General features: G+C 32.5%; 1 protein-coding gene across 1 annotated transcript; it reads right to left on the bottom strand.

The window, feature by feature from the left end:
* Positions 1–14,101: 14,101 nt before the first annotated feature.
* On the bottom strand, positions 14,102–17,050 carry LOC145619155 (peroxidase 4-like). Its single transcript, XM_081673769.1, has 3 exons — positions 16,765–17,050; positions 15,567–15,761; positions 14,102–14,889 (listed from the first exon to the last, which is right to left on the bottom strand). Exons 1-3 carry the CDS (start codon positions 16,978–16,980, stop codon positions 14,332–14,334), a joined length of 969 nt encoding a protein of 322 aa, XP_081529895.1. The 5' UTR covers positions 16,981–17,050; the 3' UTR covers positions 14,102–14,331.
* Positions 17,051–24,771: the final 7,721 nt, after the last annotated feature.

Here is a 24,771-nt window from a genome sequence, read left to right as displayed (position 1 = left end):
TGCACTCGCGAAACTGACAGTGGAGGGGAGAAGGGTGGCTAGGGCTATAGAGGAGGGTTTAGGGTGGTCAACGTCGTTAAAGAGGTGTGTTTAGGGTGGTCAACGCCGTAAAAGGGGGTGTGTTTATGGTGGTCAACGCCATAAAAGGGTGGTTTTGTGGGAGGGGCTTAGGAGGGAGGTGGTTTTGTGGGAGGGGCTTAGGAGGAGGTGGTTTCGTGGGTGGGGCTGGAGAAAGAGGTGGTTTCGTGGGTAGATTGGGGTAGTCAACGCCGGAAAATGGGGTAAACCTCATTTTCCGACATAAAGGTATTGATTTGCAAAAAAAAATTTGATTAAGGTGTGTCATAGCAAAAAAAAAAATTATAAGGTGGTTTCTTGCAAAAAATTGTTTATAAAAGGTGGTTTTTTGCAAAATTTCCTTAAAAAAACTTAAGAACCTAAACCAGAACTTATTGCAACAAGTTTCCTTTATTACCAAAAAAATAGAGCGATGGCTCATGTTAAGAAAAAGAGATGATGTAAAAATGATGTGTAAGGCCCTGTTTAGTTCACCTTACAAAAATAATATTCAGCAAAAATAATGTCAGTTCAGTAAAATTAAAGTAAGTTCAGTTTTGTAAAATTAATCTAAGTTCAGTAAAATTAATTTTAGTTCAGTAAAAATGAGTAACTCTAAAGAAGTGAATAATAAAGAAGAAATATAATAGAGAATTAATAAAAATAATTTTACTTTAGCAAAATTTGTTTCAGTTCAGTAAAAATAATTTAATTTCAGCAAAAATAATTTCAGTTTAGTAAAATTAATTTCGGTTCCGCAAAATTAAGGTGAAATGAACGAGGCTTAAATAGTGTGTGTGGAGGGGGTGGGGGGTGGGGGAGAGAAGCAAGATAGTAAAATAGCTTTCCAAAAAAAATAAAGTATAAGTACCAATTGAATGTTGGTGTAGTGATGATTGGGACTACACTTGGTAGGGAGGACCTGTGTTCGATCCTCCGCAACAATAATTGGGAGAGACTGGAACATAACCAACCAGAAGTGATCCCAAAATCCAGATTAGCTCAAAGATTGAACCAGATAGAATAACAAAAAAAAAACAAAGAGTAAAAGTGAATCGAACTTTTTCAAACATTTCAAAATAAAAAGCAAGTTCAACTTCCATTAACAAATGGAGTACAAGTGCAAATTAGCTGGTGTATATTGCTCTTGTTGTACCTAGTCAAAATGCTCTTTGCGGTTTAGCCCGTGGCGGAGCCACATTGTCCTAAGTAGGGTCCTTGAATTTGCTAAATAAAAATTTTCAAATGTTAAATTTTGGAATTTATCATATTTTTTATAAAAATTTGATCATTCGATCCTAACAAAATTTAAGCAAATGTATTTTGACCCCACTTGATTATATCTCTAGCTATGTTCTATTTTTCTTAAATTACTCTGTATATGGTCTTTTAATTTATACCGGTATTATTTGAATATGCCCCATGTTTTTTATTTAAATTTTTTTTATTATATCTTTTAATTTATATTGAGTTCAATACGCCCTATGTTCAATACACCTTATTATTTAATAAATTGAGCATGTTTTTTGGGTTTAAAGTATATGTTCTTTGCGTTTGAGCATATAGATTAAACAAGTTCTTTGGATTTAAATTCTACAAAATATGTGCACCCCCCCCCCCCCCCTCTCCAATTTTTTTTGGTTTTAACTCTTGTGTTCATATAGCCTCCTCTCTCCTTAACTCTAGCCTCCATTGTAAATTTTGAAGGAGCTTCCATCAGATTTCACCGGTGGAAAACCCCAATCTTTATTTTCTTTTTAATCTTTTTGTTTCTTAGGTTACAATAATGTCTTCCTCGAAAGAAAGAGTTTATCTCCTTCGAAAGAAAAGGTTTTTTCGATCTCCTTCGAAAGACAAGGTTTTATTTGTGTTTAATTTGGTCTCCGGTTGTGCGGGGCTATGATTGATTATGGCTCGGAATCGGGTTATGGAATCAGTACAAGAATTTACTTTTTCACAAAATTGCGATTTGACGACGAATCCACTCAAAAAGTTGTATGAGACAACGAATCGAGAATGTGCCGAATTGTTATATTTATGTATTTGGATTCTTAGCCCTTCCTCGATTAATTCTTGTTTGATTATGTTAAATTTGTTTTCATTATCGTTAATTGTCAATTGTAGATGCCGTATGACTTTAATTAATGAAATTTAGTGTTATTTAGGATTTCTTTCAGAAGAGGAAAAAAAAAAAAAAAAACTTCATGCATTCATACATGTTTCATGTTCATTTTTTTTACATTTATTTTTTTTTAATTTTACTTTTTTTTTTTTTTTTTTTTTTTTTTCGTCGAGTGCATAATGACTGCATGTGCACAAGCCAATAACTACTTCATCATTTTGTTACATTGGTTTTGTAATCTTTGGATAACATTATTAACATATTAGATTGTACTTATAGTGGCAACTAGTAGATATATATATAACTGAAAGTAGTTACAAAAAGTTGATTGAAAATTACTCATTTAAGGCGGCTGCCCATCCACTACAAAATCATCGTCATGTTTTCAACCCAAAATAAAGATAACAACTCAAAGAATCTTATTGACGAGGTAAGTGCTTCAAGCAAGAATTCAAGCTGGTATTAGTTATCACAAAGACATTTAATTACAAGTTTCTGATAGAGTATAAAACATAATCTTGGACCTCAACCATCAGCTTAAAATTTTGGTTGAGTTGGTCCTCTAATATGGTATCAAAGCTAGCGTGACACAAATATCACGATTTTGAGATTTGAACCCGTGACCTTTGTGTCACGCTAAATCCGACACCAAGTTAGAGTACTAACTCAACCATAAGCTTAAACTGATGGTTGAGGCTCAAGATTGTGTTTTATACTCTATCAGTTTCTTAAGATTTTTTCACATGATTAACGGTCATATTTTATTTACCTTGATCTTAAGGAACGAAATCAGATGATAGAGCCTACAAATCTACAATTCTGATTGTGCAACCCTCCTTTCTTTGCTTCCAAGTTCAGGTCCAATGGACATTTCGGTTTGGTGGCTCATTCTGGAATTGCGGGCGGTTGTTGAGTCGTTTTTGGTGTGCGACCTTCGTAAGGTTCCTCGGTCCTGGGTTTCTCCGGCTCATTGGTTAGCTGGTTGTGCTCGACGACGGCAGTTGTTGTTTTTTCATTTCTAATTTTGTCTCTTTCTATTGTAGTTTGTATTTTTCTTTGATAGTTCTTTTGTCAAAAAAAAAAAAAAAAAAAAAAAAAAAAAAAAAAAAAAAAAAAAAAACTTAATACTAATAAATGTTGATCATAGAGTATATCTGTCATTATGTCGGTATTAGCAAGGGCCAAACACAACATATTAATCTATATATATAGAGGGTGTTTGGTTGAGGTTTTTGGGATAAGGTAAGAGAATCAAGACGACTCAATTCATCCCTTGTTTCCAATGATAGTTTGATTGTTTCCTTTACCCTCTTTATAAACGGATTCTCTACCCTCAAATGTTTTTCTATGAGAAATTTGTAAAAAAATGACGTTTTAAGTAGTTGACTTTTTGTAAAAGGAGTTTTTAAGTGAAAAGTTGTGAAGAAAGACCTCTAAAGTTGTATTATGTTTTAAAGGGTTTGGGCGAGTTTTCTTGGTGGTCAACGCCGAATCTCCGGTGTCGACTTTCACGTGTTAGTCACGTGAGTTAAAAATAACAAAAATTAAAATTTTCCCCCAAATTTCCCTTCGCTGTAGAACAACCCCTTTCAATTTACCCCCTTTCTCTTTCTGAAATTTGGGGGATAAAAATAATTATTTTTTTTTCTTTTTAACTCACGTGACTAACACGTGAAAGTCAACGTTGGAGCTCTGACATTGACCACCAAGAAAACTCAACCAAGTACCCCATAAAACATATTACAACTAAAAATGTCCTTTTTTCACAACATTTCACTTAAAAGGTTTTTTACGAAAAGCTGATCACTTAAAAGATCATTTTTTCACAAATTTCTCTTTTTCTATTCCCTTTCCCCAAGCCTTAAACACTACTGACAACATTACCCTGATCCTGAACCACAACCCTTACCACCATTATTGACCACTTGTAGGCACCTATTCGCGCGAGTCTTTCTAAAAATATTTGATGATCGAAAAGTAAATCTCTAGATACCCAATAATTGTGTCTCCCCAAAACAAACTCAGTGATGAATGTCTTTCACGTCGAATGATTATGGAACGAAGTGAAAGTGTGAAAACTCTAGTGTTGTAGTTGTTTAAAATCCTTCTTTCTGTTTTTGAAAATCCTGCTGTATTTATGAAAATAGACATTAGAATTTAGTTTGGTCCATGATAAAGGTCTAATAATAATGTAGTTGGATTGGGCTCTAAAAGAGCTTTCCAAGGATTTATTATAAGCTCAAGTCCGATGAATAATGAAAAAGTTATGGCCAAAATACTAAGTTGGGCTCGGTTTGGTTCTTATATGTGGTCCAATTATCTAAAGGAGGGCCTACTATTAATTATCATTCCTAAAGCAATTATGATTGATTATAGTCTTCTAGAATCATCTAGAATGTTCTCTTAAATCCTAATGGAATTAGAATTGATAATTAAGTTTTAAAGAGTTTTGCTTGGAATAAAATCAGTGTTTTTTTTATGAAAAAACTGATTTTAATTGATAAACACGGAATTTACGACTTAATCATATTAAGGAGAGGATTCCGTGTACAAAACGTGTTAAAACCCTTAATCAGCACCTGGCGCCAAGGTCTGTCTCCTGGCGCTAAGCCTGTCGTCTGGTGCTATCCTGTCGTCTAGTGACAGAAGGGTTTTTTTTTTTTTTTTTATTCTGATTCGAATTCTAACTCTATTCTATCAATTTCCACACTTTTTCCCTATAAATAGACGTCACATCTCCCGTTTTCTAATCATCAACAATCACCCAGAATTCTCTAATTCTCTTTCTCTCTCGCAATATAGCTTTCTTTTTCTCTCTAGCTTTTTGAACTAGGTTTTCACAAAATACACCATACCGCACTCATCAGTTCTAGACAAGCCTAGCCAACTTCGAAGTTGCATTCTCCTTAGACGTGAAAGGTTGATACTTTCTGAGGGTTTGGACCCCAAATCCAGTCTAAACTTTTTAACTCTTTATTTCAATTATTTGATTTAATTCTTTGATTTTATTATTTTCTTGAAGTTTATTAACGCGTGTATTTTGTTATTAGAAAGAGGCACGAGGCATCAAAGTATGTAGCCTTATTGCTCTATTCTTGTAGAAAGCATGTTTATTATTTATTTATTTCTAGTATCATGTTAGGATTTTTTTTATGCTTTAATTTCATGTATTATGTTTAGGTTGTGTAGACACCCATTTGTGTCTCCCCAAAACCAAACCCAGTGATGAATACCTTTTGCGTCGAACCATAATCGAATGAGGTGAAAGTGTGAAAAGTCAAGTGTTGCGGTTAGTTTTTATTAAAATCTCTTTTTCTGTTTTCGAAAACACCTCTATTTTATGAAAACGTCCAATTCAGTTTATTTTGGTCCATGATAAGGGTCCAATAATGGTGTAGTTGGATGGGGCTTTAAAAGACCTTTCCAACGATATATTATAAGCCCAATTCCGATGAATAATGAGGAAGTTATGGCCAAATTACTAAACTGGGCCCAAACCGGATTTTACCTACGACCCAATGATCATGAGGAGGGTCCAAAGGTTTAATCCTATTCCTAAACTAATTAGGATTGATTAGAATCTTCTATAAGTTTCTAAAATATCTTAATTATCCTTTTTTGAAAAGATAAGATCAAGGAATTTGATTTGAATATAAACTTTCCTTCTTTTAAAACTTTCCTAATTCTATTCGGATTTAAAGATGCTCAAAGATAGTCAGATATTATTTTCGTGCCTCATATTTTTTATCCAAATTTAATATGGTTGGATAGATCTTGAAATTATCTTTCCGATGATATATTATAATAATAAATCCGAGCTATAACGAAAAAGATATTAAAGATATACGAAACTCTATCCAAAACCGATACCCTTTCACTATTTCGTCCATATCCTTTTATCTACAAAATATTTTAATCTGATTCCAATTGCATTAGAAAGTAGACTTTAAGATCTTTCCAACGACATATTATATGACTTATTTGGACTTCTAGATCAAAAGATATGATTAAAACAAAATCCGCAAAAAACTGTCTTGTCGCGAAACGACAGGCTTGTCGCCTCGCGACAGACTCTGTCGCCTGGCGACAAGATAAAAATCTGGCGACAAGGTCGGTTTGTTAGTGACAGAGTGGAGTTTTATTCCTTATCAAATTCTATGATTTTTCGGACTTTTTCCTTATAAATAGGGTCTCAAACCTCCGTTTTTATTCATGAACTTTCATCAACTCTCATCCTCAATTCTCTCTATTCTCTCTCAAGAATTAGTTAATTCTTATTCTTTCCCTCTCTATTTCTAAACTATCTTTTCCAAACAATATTCCGCATTCACAAGACTTAGAGTCTCTTAGCCAAGTTCGAAGTTGCCTTCGCCCTAGACGTGCAAGGTTTGATATTTTCTGAGGGTTTGGTCCAAAACTAGTCAAAACTTTATTTAATTTGATTTCAATTTAATTCTTTAATTATTCTTTATTATTTTCATTGAAGTTTACTAACTTGTGTATTTTGTTATTAGAAAGAGGTACGAGGCTTCAAAGTATGTAATCTTATTACTCTCTTTCAATGTAGAAAGCATGTTTAGATTTGATTAATTCCTAGTATCATGTTAGGATGTTTTTAATGCTTTCTAGAATCATGTTTAGGATGCCTTTACTCTTTCTAATATCATGTTAGTACCATGTTAGGTTTAAAGCTTTGATCTTTATTGTTTAGTGACATGCTAGGATTTGTTATTAATCTTGTTAGTATCATGCCTAGGATCTTGCTATTATTATCAAGCTTTATTATGTCTTATCATGTTATTATCATTATTTATTATTATGATTATTATGTTGCTTGATATATTGTTATTGCTTGATCACACCTTTTATGATTGTTAAAGGGAATTTGTACTTGGAATCACGCTTAATAAGATAATTAATAATTTGGTTTAGGCTAATGTGATTTTAAGTCAAGTGATCGCCAATAATAGTATTATTTGTGCATTAATATTCAACCAACATAGATAAACAGGGTAGGATTAATATAATGTTTGTATGTTATTCGAAAAGCGCACATGAATACGAGCAGAACAAAGTAGAGGCCTATTTTATAGGGCGGGTCCTTTCTTTTGTAGATTGGATTCGTACCCTCATCCCCGGACCCTGTTTGGTTCAAGACCTTATGGAGTAGTTGACGGTCCTTTGGATTGTCTTTTGGGTTTACAAGTTCCTAAAACTTGTTGGCGACTCTTTTTGCTCTTTGTCTTTCCCTTTGGAACGTCACCGTACTTTAGTGTATGATCACAGTGGGGTTCAAGTTTGGGGTTATCGTAATGCTTGAAATATTCCCTACAGGTTGCTTCCTATTTATTATATCATGTTAGTATCATGTTAGGGTTAAAGCTTTGATCATTATTGTTTAGTGACATGTTAGGATTTGTTAGTATCATGCCTAGGATCTTATTATTATTATTATTATTATTATTATTATTATTATTATTATTATTATTATTATTATTATTGTTATTATTATTATTATTATCATCATCATCATCATTATTATTATTAGTATTATTATTATTATTATTATTATTATTATTATTATTATTATTATTATTATTATTATTATTATTATTATTATTATTATTAGTATTAGTATTAGTATTAGTATTATTATTATTATTATTATTATTATTATTATTATTATTATTATTATTATTAGTATTATTAGTATTAATATTATTAGTATTATTATTATTATTATTATTAGTATCATTATTAGTATTATTAGTAGTATTATTATTAGTATTATTATTATTAGCATTATTATTAGTATTATTATTAGTATTATTATTATTAGTAGTATTATTATTATTAGTATTATTATTATTTTTAGTATTATTATTATTAGTATTATTAGTAGTATTATTATTAGTATTATTATTAGTATTATTAGTATCATGCCTAGGATCTTATTATTATTATTAAGCTTTGTTATGATGATGATTGTTTTATTATCATATATGTTGCTTGATATATAATTGTTATTTCTTGATCACGCTTTTTCTGCAGGTTTAAAGTGAATTTATACTTGAAATCACACCTAATAAGATAATTAATAATTTGGTTTAGGCTAATATGAATTTAATTCAAGTGATCGCCAATAGTAGATTTATTTGTGCATTAATATTCAACCAACATAGATTAAACATGTTTAGGGCTAACCTAATGATTGTATGTTAGTTAGAAAGCGCACATGAATATATGCAGAATAAAGTAGAGGCCTATTTTATAGGGTGGGTTCTTTTTCTTTTAGATTGAATTCGTACCCTCATCCCCGAATATTCAGTCATTCATGGTTTCAAACCTATGGAGTTAGCGATCTTTTGGATCGTGAAGAGGTGAAAACTTCAGCCTGTGAACGGTTTACAAGTTCCTAAAACTTGTTGGCAACTCTTTTGCTAACTTCTTTCTCTTTGGACGCCACCGTGCTTAAATGTATGATCACAGTGGGGGTTCAATTTTGGGATGCTTGAAATATTCCCTACAAAATCGCATTTGACCTAATCTATACTTAGTATTTAAAAACACAAATTACAAATTTTTCATATGACACATGACATCACAAGTCACCCACTCATTACCCCTATATGCCACATGTCACCTCCCTTAATAATATTTAAGTTTAACTGTTTAAGTCTTCATGCATTTTATAACTTGCAAATTCAATGAAGAAAATGAAGTGTTTTATTTCCACCATAATAAAATATCGTTCAATTAATTAGTACGCATTACATAAACATACGAATTATAATAAAAATTGTCTTTAGATGCATCTTATAGACTTTAAATATGATTTAATAATCTAATATGTCATTTCATATCCCACAATCTTAATGCATATATCTAACTAAACTCCTTCATCTTCTTTCACAGTGCTACCCTCACTTTTTTTCTTGTAAGTTTTAGAAATGAAACAATACTTCGTTGTATAAAAGCATACCTACATATGAAAATAATTGACCCAATTAACAAGCCGTGCATTGAACGGGCCAAAAAGCTAGTTTGAATTTTAAAAATGCACCAAATAGCATTTGACCTAATTTGAATTTGAAAAATGCACCAGATAATGCTTATATATACATCTTTCAAAATGTGCCTAACAAACCTTTATTAATTGATATTCATTTAGAACTCTATTTAATATCTTCTTCTTCGCCACCTTGAACACCTTATTCCCATTAGTGGGTCGGCTACATGAACCAGCATGAGGACTTTTCAGGAGGTCACCCATCCTAGTACTAATCTCAATCATTGTGGCTCATGCCAAGAGATGTGAAAAAGTTTTACACTGGCTGTCACTGGCCTACTGAAACCCTCCTCCTTTATCCAAGCTTGGGACTGACAGCGGAAAACCCACTGGCGGATCGGAGTTTTCTTACTAAGCCCACACATCTCAAAATCCCGTCAAACAGACCAAAGCTCGAACAAAAATCCGCCTATGCCGGATCGGAGTCATAAATTACTTGTTTTGCACGTAAACTAACTTTAAGCCTATTATACAACAAACACTCAATTCAACACAGAATATAGAATATAAAGTCGGCCCTGGAAATAGGTCATATTGGGAAACTAGCACATACACTAGTCGCTGGAACTAGTGTTGTGCTGCGGAAACCCTCTTTCACGATTCTCCACTAATAACTATACACTTTCGCAACCTTTTTTCTCAAATGAAAAATTCGCACTATAAGCCCTAAATACCAGTATTTAACCTTTGATCGTTTACAAAACACCCTTCAACTACAACTCAAGTTCTATTCAAGTCAAATTCAAGTTGTAGTTGATATCCATCAATACCAACATGATTCCATCAAACACTATGCATTCTAATAAGGTTTATAAAGTTCAATCAAGACATCATAAGATGATAAAGGTACAATATTGAAGGTATCTGAGGATACTTTCAATTAATTTATTCTATTTGATTCGAAATTAAAACTAAAACCTTCGGTTTTCAATTCTTAATTTCTTAAATTTAACTCTATTTTTATCAAGTTATCCATAACAATTTTAAATGTACATCAAAATCAATCAATCTATACTTATTATATATTAAAAAGTGTTCATAAAACAGAATATGTTTCACGTGTCACCTTTTTTTATGTTCGACATGTCAGTAATATGTGCCACATGTCACTATAAACATGACATGTCACCTTCACAACATGGATTAGGTTTGCATCTAAATTCTTATAACAAGAATTGAACTCAAGACCAACAAGTCTTAAGTTACAAGTCTTACCATCTTAGCCATTTGTTAATTGTGTTTTTTATCCAACAAAATTATAGTCAACTTAGATACGTTAATTGATGTTTGATTATACTATTTGTTTCCAATATGTAATGATTGAGTTTGGCAACTAAAAAATGTTTATAGCAAGATTTAAACTCGAAACCAGCAAGTACAAACTAGCAACTCGGGGCATCGCCCGGGCCACACACTAATTTATGTTTTATAATTATGTATCATTATTAAGCTATGTACGTATATGGTGATTACATATGTATTTTATTATTAATTGCTTCCACCATAATTCAAGACCAAATTTAATTTGATAATGAATTAATTAAGTCACAAAAGTTACAATGAATTATAGAGCCATAAACATATCATCCATCTTAACCATTAAAGTCTACATACTCTCAACATACATAAATAGCCGAGCAAAACAAATGTACTACATCCTACGTTAATACGAAGTATCACATAAAAGCAATAAATATGTGTTTCATATAATGTTGTTTAGACCAAGCATGTTGACATGTTGTAACTTGTAACTTTGTCAAACAATATCTTCAACAAAAAGGGAACGGGGGAGAAGAATTTTTTTTGTCAAATTAAAGGTTTTAATTAAATAGAGTTTTCTATTTCATGTTGTTGTAGGATAAGACGTCCATTTAAGTCAGAATTATTGAAGTAGCTGCACTTTTCTTTCAACATTGACAATGCATGACCACAACTACTAGTCATATATAGTGACACAATTATACAAAAGTGATAAAACCACATGATAATTCAAATTTAAAGAAGATATACTAACATGCAACTAATGCAAGTAGTCCACTAGCCCAGAATAAAGAAATAAAATCTAAATCAAACATTAATACAGTAACATAAGTGATTGATGTCTGATTTTTTTTTTCATTCTACGTTTATGTATTTCCCCATGATTTAATTCTGTATAATTGTTCCTACTTTTATTTTTTTGTTTTATTTTTTTTTTTTAAAATATAGGTATAATAAAGAAATTAAAAACAGAAGAAGCATCATTTATAAGATTAGATATTGTTAAACGCGGGCCTGGGCCGCACCCGCAAACAAAGAGAGAGAGTCCACTTCACAAGATCAAAGGAAATTCCATCCCAAAACCATATGGCAATAGGAGGAGTAGCCCCTTAGCCTTATAATGTGTTTAACTCTCTCTTCTTTTAATCAATGTGGGACTCTTATATGTGTTACTTGGTGGGATTTACTTCAACACTCCCCCTCACATGTAAGGTCCCTTTTTAACTCAAGGATCACTTGATCCAATTCAATTTGGCCCAGAATACTTAATGTCATTAAAGGTCCCAAACTTGGGTCTGACAATATACTCAAGCCATTAGAGGTCCCAAATCGTGGGCCTGGCTTTGATACCATGGTAATTAGTGGACCATCTCAACGAAAAAGTTTAAGCTGATGGTTGAGGCCCAGGAATATGTTTTATACTCTATCAGATATATAGTGTTCTTTAAAAAAATGTGTAGGTACAACGGAGTTCATTTAATGCTTATATTTCATTTTCAGACAAGGTTGTAGTATATATCATAACATTTAAAGGTTAGTACTCATATAAATTAAAGTTAGTTATTAGATGTTGCATATGAAATCTCTCTGGAAAGTTCTCTGCATCTAATAGTTGAGTCTTCAAAAATGCTAATAAAATTCATTGGTATTAAATTATGCTTGAATGATATCATTTTAGTACCAAAAAACTTCTATATTAGTGCTGATATAACAAACACAATAAGCTTGCTTGATACCATTAAACTTTTTGTTGATATTAAGATGGTACCATCCAATCATAATAATTCAATATCAAAGGGCATTATTAGAATCCTTGAATACTCAAGCTATTTTTTAGTGGCTTTAGAAATCCTCCATCTCTCTAGATTATGTCTTTCTATATAGTCTCATACTACCTTATACGTAGTAAAATTTTTGGGGCCCCTTTAAAAGAGTGTAGGGCTCAATTTAATTTATAACCGGCATGTTATTCTCTTTACGATCCCTTTGTCAAAATGTATGAAATAGAATGAGATAGACAATACTAATCAAAGAGAATGTAATTGGTGTTCAATTTGATTGGGTGTTTAAGTTCCAAGTGTTATGTGATTTGGGTATTTTTACCCTGCCAAATGGCCCAGCCAGAGCCTGACACGTGTCACTGAAAGGGGCGCCACTTTGGACCTTTCAGATGGTGACACGTGTCTGGCAGATCCAGCCCTCTGGGAATGGTGGCCTTCAAGGCCCAAATCCCAAGGGGCCCTGCAAATAACGGCATGCCTTTCCCTAGGGCACGAAACCCTAGGAATGGCACACATTCCTAGGACCCTATAAATAGGGAACATTCTCCTCATTTATGGGGACCTAATATGATCTTTTACAACTTTTATGACATAACCTTGATTGAATACTAATCATTGTCTGAACTGTCACTCTCAAGAAACAGTACACCTAAGCTTGGAATCCAAGTAGATAACCTTCTTTCCTCACGTTTTCATTCCGAATCCATACTAACTTAATCTTTGGAGGCGGACCATTGACCGTCCGGTGCTTCGTTGTTTTGCAGGTACAGGCGCCCCTCGTTGGATCCAGTCTTAGTGTTGTAACTCTCCCAAGGGACACAAAAAACTCCGAAACATTTGGCGCCGTCTGTGGGGAGAGTACGTCTAAGATGGCTTCACAGGAACCTATATCGACTCCTGAGACCAATCGGCCTCCGGAGGATGTATTGGTCCAAACGGACCATGATTCAAGGGACGACGCGGACGTCGTAACCTACATGGGCCGTGATGGGTCACTCATCTCTAGACGCATCCACAGTAAAGAAAAGCGGGAGCGTCGCCATGACTAGGCAGGTCCAAGCAATACTGCTGGACATCCAAGCAAGCCCTCAGAGCAGCCGGTTGATCCTTCCCAAGCGGCAGGATCAACCCCAGTCACCCGAGACAAACTCATGAAACTCGTGAGCAGTCTCAGGGGTGAAATTAAGCAACTAGCCACCAAGAAGTCGTCTACTCCTAAAAGTCGGTCAGGGACTGTTAGCCGACTCCTCACCTTGCCCCTAAGGAGAAGGCTCAGCCTCAATTTAACCTCTCCAGAATCCGTTTCCCACAAACGGGTACAAGAAAAGCCATTCGACAATTACAGCCGGATGGTAGCAAGAAAACATTCTCTGATGCTCGACATTACATCGAGTAGAAGAAAACTCAGCTGTCAGAGTCGGCCTCTACGTCGACCTATCATGATAGCTTTCAAAATACCTCTGTCAGGTATTCCCAATCTGTACATGAGACTCCAGCAAGCAGCCCTCGGGTTCAGCCTGGTCCTCATATGATACAGTCGGCCCTGTACATGGCTTTGCTATACCAGCCGCCTGCTTTACCATACATTCAATATGCCTTCTTTGGAGGATAGGCGGCATGTGGCTATCAACTCATGGACTGGCAGCTTGATACTAATTTTTGATCACTAATATCTTTAATTATCAATAAATATAAATTCTAACAATTGAAAATTAATAATCTATTCATTGAGATGATTCCAACAAGTACCGTTAAGACTATATTTTTTCTTTTGTATAAATCACAAATATTAGTTAAAGTATGACAAATGAATAGTGCAAAAAATAGAAATGAAATAAGTATTTAAAAACGGAGGGAGTACGTAATTACACTTGTCCTTTTCAATCTTCACACCCATAAATCACTCGGGTATAATTCCAACTTCCACGTAACAACACTAACAACAATAAATACAAATCATATATAGTACGTACAAGTTTTATTAAAACCATAATTATAAAACCATAATTATGAAATAAGCTGATGATATTACTAACAATAATCTAATTGATAACACGACAGTTCTTTCTAATCTCTCCTTTAGTACCAGTAAGAAGCTTAATGTTCCCCATCTTGATCATCGCAGCTACAAAGTCTTGAAAGAAAACAGCTTGATTAGTACTATACTTCTTCACCAAGGAATCTTGAGATCCACCATTATAAAGCTCTTGATCCGAATGTAATAGACCACGTTTTTGAACAAGGTTTTGAAAATAATCATTGTCGAATTTGGTTGGAGTTTGACGATCAAGAGGGGCTAAGTTGAAGTCTCCATTTCCAGCTTGTTTAGGGCAGTTGGCTTGGCGTGTGGCCGCAAAGGTGGGATCGATGTCAGTGTCGTTGTAGATGTGGGGTCGGAAGTTGATGCAACGAGCGAGGCCGATGGTGTGGCCACCGGAGAGGGCGGTCATTTCGTCGATGGATAAGTTTTGTCTTGCAAAGAGTGAGGTGAGGTTAGCAAGGCTTGAACTTGGGGGTGGAAGGTTTTGGTTTGCCAAGCTTAGGCTTGCTGTTCTTGCATCTCTTCTACCTAGTTGTACTTGCCATGTGGGGCCTCCTAACTACACAATGTGAGAAAATATAGTTAGGTACATCAAGTGGTAGGATCCTAAAATAATAAATTTTGATAAAGGATTGATAAGGTCAAATTGAGGTGATTATAAAATTGAATATATAACTAGTTTTGGTGGGATCAGACGATGTCTTGAAGTTTTCATTTTTCATTTTCGATTGTCATTCATTAGATTTGGTTTTGTAATGAAATCACATTATTTAACTTAGATAAGTGAAAAATAATTTTAGTATCAAACTTGTGGTTGCAGTGGGCTCAGATTGTATACCAAGTTACCAACCATGATGATTATATGTTCATTAATATGTGTAAAGAATGACATCATACTAAAACATCAACACTTAGATTAAATGAGATGATGATACATAGAATGTGCCACGTGACAAGATATACTGTATTATAAATTATAGATTTATTATTTACATTTTTGCATCACATCCTAGCTAAAACGTATACTCATCTAGGAGTATATTAATTGATTTTTCTTTTGATTAAAAAATATGGAGGAATGAAATAGGTAATATGGCGTATTTTAGTGAAGTTTTTCTTTTTGTTCTATAAGTGATAGGGAGTAACAACTAATTAATCTTTAGATTTATATATGTACAATTGATCAAAACCTTTAGTTTAGAAGTACTTCATGAGTTATACGAAGCATATGCTTACCAATCTAACTCCATCTCGTGACGCAAGAGCTAGAATGTCTGCACACGATACAGTTTGAGGGCAAGCAGCTTCAAGATTACACTTGATTGCATCAATCACTTCAAAACCTCTTATTGAATTGTTTGCATTTGCTTTAGCAGTTCTCTCCCCTGTAAATGTTGGTGTATCATCTAGGAGTACAGATGCATCACAACCCTAATGTAACGGGAAATGAATGAAAAACATGCATGAGTTAGTTTAATAGATAAACAATATATAGTGTATTTGTGTATATATTGATTCGAGTCTACTATGATCCTTTAGTGTAAATAAAACAATCATATATATACTTCCTTTGTTCACATTTTTTACTCAGGTACATTCCTTTTATAATTCCTCGTAACTAAATTAATCACATAATTTTACTTGGAATTGGAAAAACCGTTACATACATTATGAGATAAGCTTGGGTCAGCAAAGACTTGCATGTACGTACTTCTATTATTTTGGAGTGTGACAAAAAAGATGTAATTTTTCCTAAAATAGTATTGATCATATATATTTACTTTTCCATTGTGCTAGTAGACCGTTTATTAATACGTATGATTATATCAAAGTTGTATATTATCCATTGGTTAGGGTTGTGAGGTTGTCTTTCATGATTTCAATGAATGCGATCAAAACTCACTATGAATGGGTCTTTAACCCTAGGTAAAGCAATATTTTATCAATTGTCACGATCGATCATGTAAGGTTAATTAGTATATATATTTTTTTAATTCTTCATTTTTTCACTCCTGTTGTGTAGATAACATCCATCATTTTCTCTAAATCTTCAATATAATTGTATAGGGGCCCATAATTGTCCAAACTTATCATCATCTCTATAACTAATTTCTTTCTAGAAAAAAGCTTACAGTATCATAATCAATTAAGACATTACGAGGAGACTTTTTTTTTTTTTTTTTTTGGTGTTTACTGTTTAGAGAGCCATAAGGGTCAAGGGCGGGTTGAGAATCAATCCCATGATCTTTTGGAATCGGGAGGAAAGATCTAACCACTTGAGCTATCCCTCACTCTTGGAGATAACAAAATTTTTCTCCCTCCTTTCCATAATAATTTGTTACATATATGTCAAAGTATATTGTATATAAAAATCTATGTAGAACATGGTATAAATTGCAATGAAAAATAAGGTTATAGATTCGAAAATACTCACGTTGACAAAGCAGTCATGGAAGAACAAGCGAAGAATAGAAGCACCCATACGTGGTTCCTTACTAACGGCTTGCTTCATAGTATTGTACACAATTTGTTCAACATTAGGGCAACTAGAGGCATAAAAGTCTGGCTGCATAAGCCAAGCATTGGAAGTACCCATAAAAACTGATATGAGAGAAAAGATTGCCACAAAACATATCAATTTGGAAGCCATAATTAACTTGCTTCTAGCTTGCTATTATGGCAAGGTGAAAGTAGAGTTGATGAATATATTATATGCTTTGAGTTTCATATATATATACACTTGACTTTCTAGTAACCTATATTCTTTAAAATAAATAGAAGACGCCGCATGTATGGGAGTAATTAGGATTAGTTGCAAATTAAATGGGAGTAGACATTTCAAATCTAGCCTTAGAACACGTACGTACACCCAGCCAGTCCATTTCAGAATATCATTTCTATAATTATTACTCTTTCATTCCCTTCTTTAAACTTAAATAAAAATATTCACTTCATACTTTTGCATACGATGTTTGTATAGTAAAAACTATAGCACGACCAGAGACATGAATCAAGAATTTATCTTCGAAAATAATCACTCTTGCTCAAAGATCGTATGTATTTTCTTCAAGCCAATCTTATTCAAAGGAAATGGTAGAGTATTAAAACCAATCATGGCATGGGGATTGGGGATTTAACCATCAGTTTACGTTTTTGGCTGCGTTGATCCTTTTATGTGGAATCAAGAACCTGATCTTAGGTATGGTCGTTGCATCAACATTTCAAGTCCAAATGATCTTACGTGAGGGAGCATGATAGAGTATAAAATCATCAATCATGAGATCTCTAATCATTAGCTTACGTACCCTAAGATAAAACACAAAACTCAAATTTTCTTCTATGTCCTTTCTGACCATTTATCTAGGCAAAAGGTTTTGTGTGAGACTGGACTCACGTGAGACCGGGCTCAATAACAAAAGTCCAATAAAAAGGCGCGGGCTAACTAAACCCGATCGCGAGGCCCGCAACACCAAAAACATAATAGTGGACTCACGTGAGTCCGTCTCACCCAAAACTTTACCTTATCCGGGTTAAGTTTGGTGTTCCTTGACTTCTTACTAAATTACTTGGAATCTTGGATGAACATTTCATTCCCCAAATTAAAAAGTAAAAAGTTAATAGATATAATGAAAATAAAGGAGATCGATGAATCTAATAAATATCATACATGACATACTATATTTCACAAAAATTATTAATCACGTTATTAGTTAGTAAATTAATTAAAATAGATATTATAATAAGATCAATTGGATGTTGGTGTAGTGGTGATTGGGACTACACTTGGTAAGGAGGACTTATGTTCGATCCCCCGTAACAACAATTGAGAGGGGATTGGAACCTAACCACCCAGAATTGATCCCGAATCCAGATTAGCCCAAAGGGTGAAATAGGTGGAACACCAAAAATAATAATAATAATAATTAGTATTAAAAGTCAAAATGTGTCAAGTAAAAAAGAAAATATTCAATGAGTTTGAACTCACTATAAGACAAATATAAATTATTAGCTAATTTAAGACATTTCATATAAGCTTTTGAACATCTCAACTTTAGAATTTATATAAAAGTTTACATATTTGACATATCAGATACTAACACTATGTTTGGATAACAAATTAACAATAGCAAAAGGAAAAAGGGAGGGGAATGAAAAAGAGGGAAGGGAAAGGTAGGTGAGGGGAGGGAGGAGACCTTCCATTTTCCTTCCAAATCTCTTCAACATGGAGGAATTTGATTTATTAAGAATGGAAGGAAAATGAATCCCTCCAATTCCCCAGAAAATCTTGCGTGGACCTGCTTCACAATAATATTATTGTGGACCTAGGTTTATATACACGTAACTGGCATTATATTCAACATAGTGGCCCCTAATTTTAATATAGTAACCTTATTTTTAACATAGTAACCTTTTTTTAAAACTTGTGTAACCATTAATATTATCATGAACTTAAAGTACGAAATTATGTCGAATAGTGACCTAATTTTAACATAGTGATCTTTATTATTCATATTGACCATTATATTAAAAATATCATTAAAAAAATAACCTCTTATAGCTTTTAATGTCACACTCGTGTTTATTTCAGCATAGCAACCTTTATTTTAATATAGTGACTTTTTTTTATTAACAAAACAATCATATTGTCTCTAATGTTAGTGGTTCACAATAAATTAGTGTGAACCAGATCCATTTAAGAATTTATACCAATTCCCTCCCATTCCCTCTTTACATTAGATATCCGATCTAAATAAGGGAGGATGCATCCCTCCATTTCTTTTCTCTTCCTTTCCCTTCATTTCTCTCTATCCAAACATATCGTAAAACTAATATTCGCCCGGTATTTTAATTTTTATTTGCCGACATTAGTAGAGACTAGAGAGTGGAATACTTGAATAGCATTAGATGGGATTATAGGAATTGGGAAGCGCATGCATACGTGAAATACGAATATACCACTTTAAACTTTCGGCGTTATTAATTGCACATCACTCATTTTGAATTGTCAAAGCATATAATTTATGAAATTAAATTAGCAACGTTTGTAAGGACAAGTTTTTCGATCTTTATCTATTTGAACTACTTTCTTGCATTGTACCCATTCTATGGCTTAATTAGGGTTTTATGTGATGAAAGATTTTATTAAAAAAAAAATGTTGAAATCATAGACTTAGGCCCTATTTGATTCACCTTAATTTTGCTGAACTGAAATTATTTTTACTGAACTGAACTTAATTTTACTGAACTGAAATTATTTTTACTGGACTTAAATATTTTTTACTGATACTATTTTAATTCTTCTTTAAGAAACTGAATTTTACTGAACTGAACTTATTTTTACTGAACTGAAATTATTTTTACTGAACTGAACTTATTTTTACTGAACTGAAATTATTTTTACTTAATATTATTTTTTAAGGTGAAGAGAACAGGGCCTTAGACTTTTATTTGTTTGGAATAAATCTAGGAAATAAATTCAAAACGAATCAAATTTAAAGAGAAAGGGAGTAATAATGGTAAGGAAAATTACTTCATTTGTTAAGAAAAGCAACACCGGATAGAAGACTTCTTGATTTGATCAATCGTTCACCTTCTAAGGAGCTTAAAGTAGTAAAAATATAAGGAGAGTATATAATTTTAAAAAGGTGATTTTATTTAGTATGGAGTACTCTGTATTGATCTGACTGTATGAGTAGCTAAAACAATTGCAAAGATATCCTTAAATAGAATAATTATTACGACGGAATGTGTTGCAATTAGCGGTTAAGTATTCAAACACAGTCAATGTAAATCCTTATGTAAAGGTAGAAAATGTGATAAACTATGGATGAAAATAGGTAAAATGTATTAATAAAACGATAATACTAGAAACACAATAATAAATATCCAAACCCTACCAATGAGAAATCTCAACAAATTTAAACCCCGATGTTGCTATCAAAAAGAAAAGTAATACAGTAGTACGTACATAATCAATAAATAGAATAATTTTTTTTTTTTCATCCGAACAACTTATTAATGCCACACATCCCATGCAATTCGATCATCTCCAACACAAGTACATCCATCACACAGTTTGAGCAATCCCATCAAAAACCTCCCACATAATTCATGATAAGCATATCCTCAAAATTAGTTGAGCAATATAATAATCTAATCCCAAGTAACCATACTACATAGTAATATGGTTGTCCGTTCTTTCTTTGTCCATGATCTTTTACAAAGGTATCAGGAATTGATTTTCAGTTGTATAAACGAGGTTTATATATCGAAGTACAACCTAAAATAAAAGACTAGGCCGTTAATATTAGCCCATTAGCTAAATAAAATACTAGGGCTTAACAAATGACATACTCACATATGAGCGCACACTAATTTAGGTTGAGCACAGGTCCAAAATCTTTCAAAACTGGCCTTTTGGCAGTGTAAGCTACAATTATCCAATGCAATTTGGTGGACCAAGGACCTCATCGTAATATTAACGGTCTAACCTGTCTAAACTTTTATTGGTAAAGTCAAGTTTTTGACTTTTTGCTAATTTTCATGATTATTTGCAATTATAAAGTTATTGCTAATTGCCTATATTATTTTCTTAGCACTTTATTAGCATTACGAATATCCTAATCACAATACAAAAACCAAATATTTATACAATACTCTATATATCCTAGTTTAATTTATATTAGATGCAAATGAAATTTAGTCATTATATCTGTGATCCTTAAACTGACTATTGATACACTAATTTTTTATTGGCTGATTTAATATATATTTTAGTATCAAAATTAATAATAAATCATGTATCTAATTTTAAAAATTCATTTATTAATTTTGAAATAACTTTTGAATTTGTTACATAATTTTCCCAAGTAATTTATGAAATCAGGTTTTTATTATTACTGAAATTAAATAAATTATTTTTGAAAATATAAAAAATATTTAAGATAAATTTTAATTATAAGATAAAATTTTTATAATTAATTTTGACATAAATATAAATGAAAAATTATCCAATAAAAAACCAGTATAATGGTAGTCATTCTTTCCATAGAATTTTCATAAATATCGCCAAAAGATTTTTATTTTAAAAAAAACCTAGTCACTAGTCTAGAATGAATTTTTCCATGTTTGGATAAATCCACACTAAAAACCTAACATCTAGTTTTTCATGGATCGAATGTCAAATGGAAGCTCATAGTTAATTTGTGTTCAATCCATTCTCATTTAATATAATTCATATCTTAATTCTAAGTTTGTATTGAATTCTACATACATACTTAGCTTCTACTCTGTGCATGAATACATACCCCGGCCACCTCAACAAAATAAGTAATTGACTTTACCGACAAAAGAAACATGTATGTGTATGTATAGACTGATTACTATTTTCAAATTTTAATCTACGAGTATATAGTTAATGACTTTACGCCGAATTAAGATTCTAACAATCGCTTTTACATATAGAAAGCTATTACTTGATTAGATTACATAGAATAAAAAGTTAAAAACTCAATCAACTTATCATGTTGGAATTTGGGGCAAATCAAAGTCCCACACTAAATTGTAGGGGAATAAAAAACATTCTCTTAAGTTGAAAATGTAATTTTTAACGTATTACAAAACATGTTAAATTCATAATCATAGTTTAATCATGATTAAAACAGATGAATATGCAACGAAAAGAACTCCTATCCATTTTCAATATGCAAACAAAGATGAGAACAAATAAAGATTAAGTAAACGATTACAACCTATAGCAATTTCATTTTCCAACTTGTGTTGGGGCATAATAACAATGTAATATAAGTCTATATCACTAAGCTTATCTAAAGCAGTTGCACTTATCTATCAATAATAAAACAAGGAAATTAAATTATCAAGAGACTTTTCTTCCCTCGATAGGTACACCTGGACAACGTATGAATTTGTCACCAAATTAATATTCGGCGTGCATGCATGTAGTTCACGTTTTACCAAATACTAGTAGTTTTCATAGGTGCCTCTTAGAGTCCAATGATTGCAACAAGATCAACAGTGCCGGTCCTGACATTTTTGGGGCCTTAGGCAAAATTATTTCCAAGGGCCCCTCTATGATAAATTGTAAACACTATAATCCTAAATCGTAATACGAAACATGATAAGAAAGTGTTATAAATATTTTTACTCCCTCCGTGTTTTATTTAAGTGATACATATTGACCGGCACATAGTTTTAGGCAATTTAATTGATTTAAATAAAATAAGAAGTAAGTGGGGTAGTGGAGTATTAAAAAATTGTTAAAGAAAGATAGTGGGGTTAATAGTTTATTGAAAAGTAATATATGTGAGAAGAAAAATATAATAAAAAAAAGTAGTAGTGGGTTTGGGTGGGGACCATAGAGGAGAGAGATATAATATTTTAATGTATTGTTTTGCCAAAAAAGGAAATGTATCACTTAAAAAAAACACGGCCGGAAATGAAAAATGTATCACTTAAAAAAACACGGAGGGAGTAGGTCATTTTGACATGTAATAAATAATTCAAAACGGTTAAACTAAATGTAATAACAACGGAAAAAACAATTATAAGACATACATGTATTCATCTATACAAATCGAAGTAAGGAATAGAAGTATAAATTAATTTTATAAAAAATAAGTGAATATAAATACTTGTACTCCGTACTAAAAATAAGAACCAATATAAAAATTATTTAGTACCTCAAGGCTCAATAGCTAGATGGAATCCTTAATTGAAAAGGAACCATTCTACATATAATAGAGACCGAGTAATAAATCAGCGGATGACTTTAAAAAAATAGCTTATAAGAAAGTCTATATAAGAAAATATGAAAATAAAGCTTACAAACTTAAGTGAACATTCTAATACAATTCATTACGCATAATACCGTACCCCAATTTATTCAAACCCTTCATCTTCCATAAACCGTAATATAGAATAATGAAAAGCCACCATGTTTAACAAGGCAACAATATGACAAAGAAAATACTTACAATGTCAAAAAAAAAAAAAAAAAAAGATAAAGATAATTACAATGTCCAAAATCTATATTAGAAAATAAATGTATCATTTAAATTAGAGGGCATAAAAAAAAGTGGAGTTTCATCATATTTGGAAGAAGAGATGGATGTTCAGACTACGTGAATGATGGGGATTAAAATCTACTCTTAATATTCAGTCATTCATTGAAAACCCAAAACAGACATAAAAGTAAATCATTGGAATAAAGAATGTTTAGATTTTCAATGAAAATTTATGCTTTAGAATTAATGTAGTGTGATTACGGAGTAGGAAGGGTGAAAGACTTTCCCCTTTAATAAGAATCAAACAACTGTACCAATTTGATTTCCATTGACTGCGTACCGTCAATATTTTCGTGGGCCCCCCTGGTCCTTGGGCCCTAGGCGGGCGCACTCCCCGCCTACCCTCAAGGACGGGCCTGAAGATCAATTAATTATGGAACTAAATACTTCCACGATTTTATATTGGTCTTATGAAACATGACTACCACAATATTTTAAGGAAATGTTTTGTGTGAGACCAGATTTACTACCAGTCCAATATATCTTAAATTAATAATTTAATACATGTCATGAATAATGTAATATGCATCCTCCGATTTACATAAATGCATGATTCGCTAACTCTATATCATGTATCATTTGCAATAAGTCAAATCCTGATTAACTCCAACCTATTGGCATTAGTCAACAAATGGAACTAATCATAATGTTATGAAAGAGAACGGTTGTAAGCCTGGAATAGACAGCGTTTTCTAACCATATGTAGGAAGATACAAAAATTTTGAATTTATCAAAATAAGTTCATAATGCTAGTTGCAAGTGGAATTAAGTTAGTTCGTCAATTCGTCCCTTTCATTTTCACTGCCATCCCTTTACATAATCATCACCACATCCTTAGTAAAACGAATAAATTGTGCATGTAAATTCGAGGAGATGGTCAAGGTGACATCAATTACCTTTGGTTTGTTCAAAAATTCCAACTCACATCAACTGAGTTTTCAATCCTGCAATATACGCAAAGCATACGAGTATCTTATTGATAAATTATGGGATTACGTACAACTCATGTAACTCTTAAATTATTACTTTCTCCAAGGGGCTCTTAAGTAAGCTTTTGTACGTAAGAAGTACCAAGGTCATATGATGATATGCACTTATTCCTATAGAGTATTATGTATAATAATTTAGGTACATACGTACGTTCAGTGGGCCGGGATGATTGTTATTCTTTATCTCTCTATTCAAGCTATGGTTTAAAGCTTGTAGAATTCGATGAAGGCATGTCAAGTTTAGCTTTTGATTTTCATATTGAAATTCTAAGACCACTCCATGTTATGCAACCTATATCAAGTAATTTCGGTGTACATATTTGTAGACACTACTATTGTATTAATTACTGGTGTCATACATATCTAAAC

This window comes from Chenopodium album, chromosome 27 (assembly GCF_948465745.1).
Source record: "Chenopodium album chromosome 27, dcCheAlbu1.1, whole genome shotgun sequence".
NCBI lineage: Eukaryota > Viridiplantae > Streptophyta > Magnoliopsida > Caryophyllales > Amaranthaceae > Chenopodium > Chenopodium album.
Note: the sequence above shows the minus strand (reverse complement) of the source record. Positions and strands in the feature narration are given on the sequence as shown.

What these genes read in the sequence shown, in the direction of transcription:
- LOC145619155 (XM_081673769.1), bottom strand. Translation starts at nt 16,980, where the DNA reads ATGGCTTCCAAATTGATATGTTTTGTGGCAATCTTTTCTCTCATATCA. An exon ending in TCCATGACTGCTTTGTCAAC is followed by an intron (nt 15,762 to 16,764) that starts GTGAGTATTTTC and finishes CCGTTACATTAG; the next exon opens with GGTTGTGATGCATCTGTACT. An exon ending in CACGAGATGGAGTTAGATTG is followed by an intron (nt 14,890 to 15,566) that starts GTAAGCATATGC and finishes CACATTGTGTAG; the next exon opens with TTAGGAGGCCCCACATGGCA.